Raw genomic sequence first — 11,433 nt, 5'->3', positions numbered from 1 at the left:
AGTCAGATTAGTAGTAACTGAGACGTGAAAGAAAGGCTTTTGCTCAGTAGTGGGTACACAAATTCAACTATTATCAGTAGATATATAAATATTTTTTGTGTCTTTATATGTACTTTTTTTAATTCGGATTAGTTTTTGTTACATGAACGTCTTTTCTTCTCCAGTTAGGATTGAAGCCTGTATCCCGGAACAACTGTTCTACGTCATCTTTATCCAAAATCAGTGACGGCTGCAAATAAATAAATAAATAAAACGTTTAGTTTCATCAGGCTTTAGGTACTGTCTTACTCAGTGTCCAATTTGTTTTATTTAGATACTGAACCTATATCAAATCTATTTAAATGTTATATAATATTTATCTGTTATAGATATTAATTTTTAGATATACTTATTTATTATAAAAGCGTTGTAATACCAGCGTTATGATCTTTATTCAGTAATAATAGATACATTTGTATAGACGTGAATAACTTACAACAGAAGGCCGTCGGGACTGCATCGCTGTTGGCACATTCAATAGAGCATTAGCTCCAGGCCTGTAATATATAAGTTATTTATTTATTTAGATATCCCAATTTCAGTAACAGCCGTATTAAACCTAATCAGTGGTAGGTATAATATTCATTCCAAGAGCACAGGACAGGATCATAAAATTTTATTGCTTCTGAACTTGTTTGGTATAAAAAGTGAAAAACGCAAAATTTAATTATAAAGATTTTATTATAAGCTATTTAAACCACATGTTAAGAAGAATAGATCGTAATACATCTGCTGTTTTAAAATAGAACATAGATGTATGTATATAACTTCTTTCTAAACGAACTCTTATTTTAATAATAACAAATTATTAGTTAAGAGCGTAGCTTACCCTAAATTACGTCTAAAATTAGTGAGTTCAAATTTGGGCGATGCAAAAAATCTTTTTGAGTGCATTCATATTTTTTATTAAACCTCAGGCGAAAGAAACTTCAATATCAAATCAAACATTTATTCATGAGACAGGGGTAGGCTTGCACGATGCTACTTTGGATTCACATATACGATGTAGGCATATCAAGCCTTGCGTTAACCACAACGTCGACAGTTGACAATGCCTTTGATTGCCCAGTCTGTTGTAACGGTCGTGCTGGGTGACGGTATGTGAGATTATGTTGTTAATTCAATATATTATCATTTTCATTAATATGAGGGAACGCACGTGTAATGGAAGAAGTTATTGCCCACACTAGTCCTTAAATAATATGAAAAAGTTACCTACGTGGTCGATCTCTGCTTTGCTTCCATCGATGTCTAATTATAAGCGACTCCTGTGTAATAAGAGTATTATCTAACATTAGATACTCTAAACTAATTGGTTTGAATAATTTCATACAATAAGTATCTAGTACTAGATACTATGTGAGCAACAAGAAAAGTGAGTTCAGGAATTTAATTACAATATTGATTACAATCCAATTCAGATTTGTAATGTATATCAGCTATTTTATTGATCACAAAATATGGAATTAATATGTTGCCTGTTTAAAATTCAAAAGTAAGTCGTTCCCATTAATTGGGATTTAAGGTTGACCACCACGCGGTTCCCCCTGGAAACCATCGTGATAAATTCCTGTTAAACTTACCACGATGGGATAACTGACTTGACCTCATGCTCATTCAATCATTCTCCACTGGTGCCCGGCCAGCGTAAACTGATAGTTGAACCATACCATTATCATCCATTAAAAAAATAGCATAGTATTGTAAGTTCACTGCTTAATCGCACCCTACTTATGAAGAAAGCTGCTTAGCTGCTGAAATAGATGAGCCCTCTGATAAAATAATGGACGAAAACATATTTAGCTTACAATTGTAGTCTCGTGAGATTTAGTGAATAGTCTTTTAAACTCCGCCATGTCAGATCCGTTGATATCCATTACGTGAAGTTTGGAATGTACAGAGGGTGATGTCATTTCCATTTCCGATAACCTCTCATGACTTTCGCTGTAAATTAATATAGGTGTGTACTTAACTAAATAAAATGAGAACAGTGACTAAAATTTAATCAAGAATAACTAAGACGGAAAGCTGCAGCCCAATTGACAAAAGTAACGTTTATTTCTACGGTTCTTTCTGTAGACAAAAATAATATACTGTTACAATATAGATAAAAAAATACTATAATAATTTATTGTAAATATGTTTGCACAAGTCCGCAACCTAATACAAAAAAAAATATCTCATATGAAAACTACTATCTAAAAAACATCTAAGATGAACTAAATTGCTTAAATATCAATAAAATAAATCGTCGTAATTGCCGGCAACCTTCTAACGAATAAGTTCAACTCATTTTTCCTACTAATTTATTTACACTATCATTATAATAGTAGTAAATATACAAATACCGCCATTTTCCATAATTAGGCCGTTTTCTGTACCACTCGTTATATTTTCCATTGACACGACTCTTTATGTCTGCTTTCTTTCGTATTTGCAACATATCATCAAATTCGTGTAACATACGTGCTCTAGTTGGCTTGGCCTTATTCATATCTGAGACTAGAGATCAAAAAAGGTGGATTGGTCAAATTTAATGTAAGTACTACCTAAGTCGAATTACGCAAAGTAATAGTTGTAAATTTCTTATATTTAATTTAAATTCCTCTAATTACTTAAATCTATCATCAAGTTCAATTTACTAATAACTGATCCCATAATTTATATAAAGCTAATAATAAAAAAAAATACGATCTAAAATTGGTTCATGACTACTTAATTATTTTACTCAAATTAATTTCATATTACTAAAGATCTAGTAGGTGCTATATTAAGACATTTTAGAACTATCTTATACTATTTATATGTGGGTAGGTAGAGTCTACTACAGGATATGTCAGCTTAGAAATTATTTTAAATAATCTTTTTGCAATATAGTTTGGCACAAAAACCCCAAATTCAGATAAAAGCTCTCTATAGTTATAAGTTTATTACCATGTAGACCTATTATGATTTTTGTATGCATTCATACCTCTTACCAATAACGACTCATTCTCCTTTTTAGTAGTACCCGTTTGCATATCCCTAGTTGATTGTTTAACCTTTGTTTTTACACGTTTGTTTGTCAGTCGTTTCCTAGTAAATTCCTTTAAGAATACTCCGTCTTGATCGATAACGTTATCATTAGAAACATCATCGTTATCGTCTTCGTCCATATCATCGCCTTCTTCATCGAGTTCCAACTCTTCACTAGGCTTTAATTCCAGTGAAGCTTTCTTTCTAACCTGACAGGAAGTAACTTTACCATACGCAATTTGTATTACCAATAATACAACATTTATAACTACTTTTCTTTGTAACGCTTTATCTGTCAATATTGGTACAATGAACAAATAATAAATAAGTAATCGTAAGACAGTACGCTCAGTAGACCCTATAATATTAGTCAATAGTTATGGAAGAAGAATGTTGGACGTCGTACTATTGAACTACAATTGCTGGAGACATCATGAGACTATAAAAGAAGCAATGCAAAAGATCAAAAAGTATTTATAAACGTTGTATAATCGATAAAATATATACTCACGCTAACACAGAGTAGTGGGTAAGCCTTAGATCTTCTAGCAGTGTGAATCGGGCAAGAAGCCATAGGTCCTGGTGATATAGTCTTCTGGCCGAGCATGTTGGTGTGCGAGAAATCGCAGACGAGAAGTAGACGAGGATAGCTGGCACCGTGTCGTACTGCCCCGCAGCCGATAGCACGAAGAGTCCATACCGCTAACTGACTGAAATGACCCCATACAGCACCCCTGCACCCCAAAAATATTAATTTCAACGTTTATATATTTATTACTAGTATTAAATATATAAACTACTATATTTATGACTATATTTATGTTGCAAACGTTGTTATGCTATATAAATTAAAATCACTAATAAAAAAATAGGTTTTAGCTTTTAGCAGAAGGGCAAAAATTTAGGGTTGTACCTATATATTTTTCTATGCTAAACTATAATAAAATAAATATTAGGAGGAAAAAATAAAAAAATATATTTATTAAGGGGTGGACAGTCCTTAACGCTTAGGGGTATGAAAAATAAGTAGGAGGCGATTCTCGAACCTACTGAATATGCAAATAAAATTTCAAAAAATTGTTTCGGGGGAGTAATGCAAATAACGTTGTGACACGAGAATTTTATACTTATCTAAGATATATTGATGTATCACAGCACACAAGTGATAAAAGATATTCCATTATATAACAAACACGATTGTAAAAGATAGATAGATACTTTGCTGTCAGTCTAAAAGGTGCAGTGAGCTGCTTTGGCTGGACCCGCCGCCGTTCGCCCCACCACGCGTCAAATACCCTGCGGATGGCCCTCTGAGCTGTCAGCTCGTCTGATTCACCGGAGCGGCGCCAGCGGACCTCTCCCACTGTCTGCCCAGCGTACGGATATCGAACTACGATAAAAAAACAACGTGTATTGGGTGTTTAAATTAAAGGCACCTACTATTTATTCTTCTACTTTAAGGTTTCAATATAGATTTAGGTAGACGTATAGTTATTTAGGTAAGTACTAATTATAACCTGTGGCTCTGCATTCGTCGTGTACAAAGTCACACTGGTCAGCTAATCTTTGCGCTAATACAGCTAATTCACGATCCCATTCCTGAAGAGAAAACATCAGATGAGATATTAACTTACGCACACTAATTAGGTACCATAATATAAAGTTTATAATGATATGCCGTGTGACATTTAAATAAAGCCATAGCATTTAGAAGTTAATAAGAAAAGAGACTATGTAAGTGAATTCAAAAGTAAAGGTCTTATTTAGATATTATTAGGTATATGATAACAATACATATAAAACAAGATAATTCACACAGCGCCATCTAGTCCCAAGTTAAGAGAATTGTGTTACGGGTACTAGACAACTCATAGATGTATTTTTAATGCATTATGTATGCATATACATTGAAAACACACAAACAATACTACCTAATGCTTGCATCGTGCGAGGAATCGAACCCGCGACCATCGAAGTAAAGTGTGTTTAGTAAACCGCTATCGAGTATATCTTTATCCCTGGTTATAAAGGAACCAATACATATTTCAACAATTAAGTTTAGAATTAAAATGGTAAGTACCTTGGGTGGATAGTGGATACCTATGCTCATGTGTTGGACTCAATACGGATAATGACGTTAGTGTAATAAGTGTATGAATTTCCACTTACCAGCATGAAATAACTAACATTTTTGCTCACATTCTTAGGTAGGCACTATTTACCAATTCAGAAAAAAAAACTTACAACAAACATCATGACTTCAGGCTTGGGTAATTGCATGCCTCCGCGCACTCTCTCATTACCGGCTGCTATTCGCTGACGGCGTCTACAATATACAACCAAACAATTAATCCTGATACAATTGTATTAATACATTAATTCTTGTGAATTTATTCTTACCATACCTATTTATGTAGTGAGTTATAAAATTTCTCAACTCAGTATTGAATTTTATTTCAGTGTAATTTTGACATAATTCTCCGGGTCCTGCCTGAAATAAAGTTATATAAAAAAGCAGCTAATATCATAAAAAATAATATAGAAATTTACAATTATTAGTTTATTTTAATTTAACACAAATTTAATGCAAATAATCCAGATTACTCTTACTACAGATAAGGTAATATTACATACTCTTACTTACCAGATTACGCTTAAAAGCTTTACTTATAAAGTATCTAGTTATAGCAAAAGTAGACTTACCTCAGGGAACTGACACGCGACATGTCGACCTTTCCCCTGGCACAGTCTTTGATAGCGGACTGTGCAGTAAGGTTGGTCATCAATTAAGGCGACTAGCATGGGGATAAATACTATATACAGTGCGATTGGCGATTGTGTTGACATTTTTGTATTGCCTGTAGTGAATAATTGAATATTTATAAGTAACTACATCTTAATTGGGCACATGAGCTGAACATATATTTTTATATAAAATTACGGATTTTAATATTAAAGCTTACATACCATTAGATACTTTGTAAGTTTTTAGTAGGTATGTAGAATAATTTAAAATAATTAGCAAACAAAATAAATTCCCTGTTTAAAATAACAGCCAGAACAATAATGAAGTTTGACTACTATTATTAGATAAATAAATTGAAACTATTTATTGGTTTCAATTTATTTACCTAATAATAGTAGTTCAATAGATAAATCTGTATGACATCTCAATCTACTTACCATTGAAATATAAAAAGGACAAAAGGTCCAAAAACTCATCTAAAATTATAACAAAAAATACTATGTAATAAAAAAGTATATAAAAACACAAATTTGCAGTTTACTTCAGGTTTGTATTTTTGTAATTACGGGTGACATTTTGGACAGCGCCACGTTCGGTAATAAAAGAAGTTATAGGTTGAATATAAGGTCAAAAGTCGTCGTTTGTTCGGGAACGAAAGATAACGGGTTCTAGTGAGTAAAACTAGCAAATGGATAGTATTTTAAATCGGACGGCGCGCACAATAGTATAACGAGCGCGTCATAGCTGTGTGATGCTGTTATATTAATACTAATAGTACCAAAACCAGAGCCTAATTTCGTCGATAATTTGGGTTGAAGGGGCGGAGGGCGCAGGGGGGGGGGAGAGTACTAATGAGACAACAATAACTGATTGATTATTTTATTATGAAATACAATAATTTATGTGTCCGAATATTTACAACGCTTTACACGTTAACTTACATGCTACATCTTTATACGTCAGTAACACAAGACATATTATGTATTACATTACTATGTTACATCGGTGACTTGGTGTGGGTAAAGTTGAATTAAATAAATCACAAACCATAATTATTTTATAATTTATAGACATTTTCGCGTTAACTCTAAATCAAAATAGGTAGTTCTAGTATGATTTTGACTGTAAACGACTTTAAATAGTAAATATAAGCAAAAAATATTCCATGTTGCTAAATATTAGAGAACAATGTAATTACAATAAGGGAACCCTTATTAAAGTTACGATACTCACCAATATCATCGACATAATACATAAATGTATAATAATACAATATTCCAGGCATGTTGATGGCTTGGTGAGTGGTGCTGAATATAATCTTTTTATGGCATGGGAACAATATAGTGGTGGAATATAAGCGTTTTTAAAATTAAAAATAATATTTGTACTAATATTATATAGTAGATTTTCATTTGTATCGGATAAATTGATAATTTATTTAACCGTTAATAATAATTCCTTCATATATAGAAAGCTGTATAATAAAAGGGTAACGTAGGCTATATTCTGTTTATAAAAAAAGAACACAACTTCTCGTGCGAAGTCGGGGTGGGTTACTATACTATATTATGACGCTATAAAATACACTATTTTAATGTAATGCACACCAAAACCATAAGACAATGTTAGCAGTTGTCATAAATTACTCAAAATGACATTATGAGATTGCAGAATTTATAAAATTGATTTTAATATAAATTTATTCAAATATATAATTATGTACCAAAATCGCCATATCATTAGAATACTACACTCGAAGATTCGAACATGTAATATTACAACATTACCCACACCTATTATTAATAATAATTTCACGACTTCTGTCTTTTTATGTATGTTATGTCTTTGCTTTATACCTTAGAATTACGACTCTGATCATAATTATTGCGTAGTCTCGATGTTGATTTGTTAAATATTAACATATATTTATTATTATAACTCTATTTAAACATTAACGAGTAAAACGAGGCATAGTAACTGGATAAATTAGTTTATTTTTTAATATTTATGGGACAACATTTTTTTAATGTCTATAAATAATCACATTTATTAAATTTCTCTGTAAAACTGAATAGAAACATAGATTTTTTTTATGTTGTTAAAAAGCATAGTTTTAAAAGCATCATTAATAAATATGAAAAATTAAAGGGGAAACAATTTAAATTGTACGTCATATACAACTTAAGTTCATATTTCGAATTTAATATATGTATATTGAAGTTGTTAGTACCTCGTTCTGTAATAAACTCGGTGCTATAAAAGACCTGGCATTACAGATAGATTCTTTATTCTAATATGAGGAACTAAAAAAAATACTCATAACTTCGTTTTCTAGATCTCCAGGCTGGATTATAAACATTTTATTAAATAAAATATTTCGTGGTACCCTTGTATATCTTACTAGCTCTGAGATAACCTGACCATATTTAAAATCTCAGATTAAATTTTCAATAACAAAGTTTCAACAATGACAGTGATCATTAGTTCTTTGTAAATATTTTTAAAATACATTCCGTGTACGAATAATAAGAAATTACAAAATTTTACTCTAATCTCCCTAATATTTTTTACAATTAATTATTATTGTAAAAAATGCTGAGATCATTTTATAAATATGTTATTTTAATTTTTTATTCTAAATTTGTGATGTTGCGCAGTCTGCTGATGTATTTCGTGTTTTTATAAAACGTCTAATATTAAATACAAGGAAGCAATAGGAACACTACAAAAACGGATGACTGGAAGTAGAATGAACGTTGGAATTTGCACCCAGGACATTTCATACATTATATCTATCTTAACGCCTTTCGATACAAAAATCCCTATAATTTACAAATACGACGCAGGACTTGTATGCATCTACGTTTTATCAAAGAAAGCATAAAACTGGCAGTAAATCTACAATTTTATTATATTAACACTAAATTTGCTGAGAAAATATAAAAGTTACATATAAAGCTAACTGGTTTTTAACTATATTTCATATTAAATCGAATATGTTCTCAACAAAATAAGTTTATTTCGAATATATGACTATAATACAAATAGTTTATTCTACGTATAGATGTTGTGTCTTAACTTAACAGTAATTTATTTCAGTCGTGATTCATTATTCACAAAAGAAATGTATTAAACGGATTGTTCAAAAACAAATATATATATATATATCTACAATTGCAAGAAACGTGAATAGGTGAGATATCTAAGTACAGGGTGCAAATATTGCAAATACCAGTTGTATATAAAAAAAAACTCTCCAACTCCCAAAAGGTATTATTCTGCTTATTAGTATGTACACTAATTCTAAGGATTAAACATGTGTCAGTGAACGCTATGAATGTTTTAAATGGTGTATACTTGTATAATACAAAATATTGTTTAATGGAAAACTGCTATTAAACTCCTACTACTGTCTGATACGTAAGTCATCAACATTTAAATATTGTATTTAATGTTCACAATATATGATTATTATATTACATTTTCTGCACCCCATATATGTACACCTGAAACTAAAATAAAGTGGTTTTAAAATTACTCTATAACTAGGCGGATTTATCTGAATACTCGATTTATGGATTAACTATAACTATATGATTATTATGTTTAGTATATCGCCGTATCGACACAACACCTATCAACTAAATGCAATCATACAAAAGAAATCTTTTATACATCATTTACACATCAGTCGTAAGAAAAATACAATAATTTTCTCAAAGCTGCTATATACATCCAAATATTACGTGTAACAGTGATTTTTACGTACACAGTAAATACTATTCACATATTTTTGTGATGTTACAAATTTATATATCGTTATTACATAGTACTAACGATATCGTGGGCAACTCTGGGCCAATTCTGAGCTGCATAATATAAAGCTATAATTATTTATAATTAGTTTTTGATCGCCTATGATTTAATGATCACTTCCTCTGTTAATTATCAATAAAGGCCTTAAATGAGAAAAATAGATACTACTTCCTATCCGATATAAATCCAGTATCGTTTAACAAGAAGTACATATTTTTGTGAAATATATATTTACCTGATTTCTTGTTTTATTTCTCTGTCGCATCGTAGTTCCTAAACAAATGGACCGATACGTATTTGTTTGTACGTGTTTGAAGGTTGACTTGATCGAGACAGTTCTTACCTGCAGATTAATAAGATTATTCCAATGCAGGAGTTAGTTAAATTTAATTTAAGTTTATAATTAATACATTATATAAACGATGATCTCAATTTCGATATTAGGTAAATATATAATCAAAATTAACATGCGTCATAATACATGAAGACTAGTGTACAAAATATATATATAACAATATCTATAGGTATATGCGATTTATTTCATCCTAGAGGAAATGACCAATACTTTTACCATTACATTAACTTACGTTTAGTATGAAAATTGCAAAATTCACTTTTACAAGCAAAGTAGAAAACGCGTGCGTTTTCAATTATAAGTTCTTATGCTAATACAAAAATAATAATAAATAAGACAGCCTATAATAAAAAATACATTTCATTAAATAATAATCATTAAATTAAAACATCGACTGGATTGGACTTTATTATTACAATGCCCATTTATATATTTCTCCATTGTAATACACTAGCAGCCCTAATTTTCTAGGTGAATTTTTATTATATATATATAAAACATACATTTGGCAACTTCGTACGCGGAAGTTTATGATTTCATAAAATCTAAATAGTAAATAATATTGTAATATATTATCTTCAGTGACTAAACGAAACTACTGTACATATGTATATGTAACTATATATCAACGTTTGTTAACAATGGCAATAATTATATGTTTGTAATTAGCTGAGTAAAATAAAATTGATATAGAGCACTGTGTGGAACGGGAGAGACTATGTTGTAACAAAAATATTTATTAACTAACAATAATCATTACAAACATACATAAATATGAAACCATAAAGCAAACAGTCTGACGCAAACGCAATGCTTTCTTCAAAGCTGCCAACAGCCTAAAATATTGATTCTTGAGAACGTAAGTAAACCTGTTGTCTACTTTATGTACAATTGAAAAAATGACAAAAACCTAATGCAATGTGTATAAAATAAATAAGCCCATTTTTCAATGATATTCACATTTATGAAAACTGTAGACTATAAAATCAGCGGCTATAGACTGTCATTAATTGACATTTACCAATATTACAAATGATATGAGATTAAACTCTAAACACTATTGACATAAAATAAAATTGAAAATATAAGAAAATAAATATGTAATCTTTTTTTTTTTTCAACTGAAATATTATATAGAAAAATATTAAAATATAATCTTTAGATGTTATTTAAACTTATATCATCAGGCTCTGATATAAGATCTATTTTTATTTGTTTATCCCGTCGGTCGAACAAACACTATGAGTATTATCTTCTGAACATTACGGTTTGAGCAATGCACTATAATGTATCATATATATACAGCACTTAACTATACGTACTTTATATACATTGGTGTTTTTATCTGAAACAAGAAATTATTTATGTACAATGATGCTACTATAATGAAGGTCATACTATTTATATAAGACGTTCACAATTTTTCACATAAACGATAAAATGCATGTTCTTCAATATTACT

The 11,433-nt window shown here is 30.3% G+C and overlaps 1 protein-coding gene across 4 annotated transcripts; it reads right to left on the bottom strand.

The window, feature by feature from the left end:
- Positions 1-118: 118 nt before the first annotated feature.
- Positions 119-6,376, bottom strand: LOC131841274 (cysteine-rich venom protein-like). 4 transcript variants are annotated; one of them, XM_059189561.1, is made up of 13 exons: positions 6,238-6,376; positions 5,758-5,912; positions 5,460-5,545; positions 5,299-5,380; positions 4,572-4,653; positions 4,273-4,444; positions 3,566-3,788; positions 3,011-3,263; positions 2,388-2,541; positions 1,848-1,983; positions 1,255-1,307; positions 476-536; positions 119-229 (listed from the first exon to the last, which is right to left on the bottom strand). In XM_059189561.1, exons 2-13 carry the CDS (start codon positions 5,899-5,901, stop codon positions 119-121), a joined length of 1,557 nt encoding a protein of 518 aa, XP_059045544.1. In that variant the 5' UTR covers positions 5,902-5,912; positions 6,238-6,376. The 4 variants fall into 4 exon arrangements, with proteins under 4 accessions (XP_059045544.1, XP_059045545.1, XP_059045547.1 ...); XM_059189563.1 differs by having other exon boundaries at positions 138-229; positions 1,259-1,307; XM_059189562.1 differs by lacking the exon at positions 5,460-5,545.
- Between the last annotated feature and the right edge of the window lie 5,057 nt (positions 6,377-11,433).

The sequence above is a fragment of the Achroia grisella genome, unplaced genomic scaffold (genome assembly GCF_030625045.1).
Source record: "Achroia grisella isolate CSIRO2021 unplaced genomic scaffold, CSIRO_AGI_Agris_v1 utg1576, whole genome shotgun sequence".
Taxonomy (NCBI): Eukaryota; Metazoa; Arthropoda; class Insecta; order Lepidoptera; family Pyralidae; genus Achroia; species Achroia grisella.
This window is presented reverse-complemented; position numbering and strand designations above follow the sequence as displayed.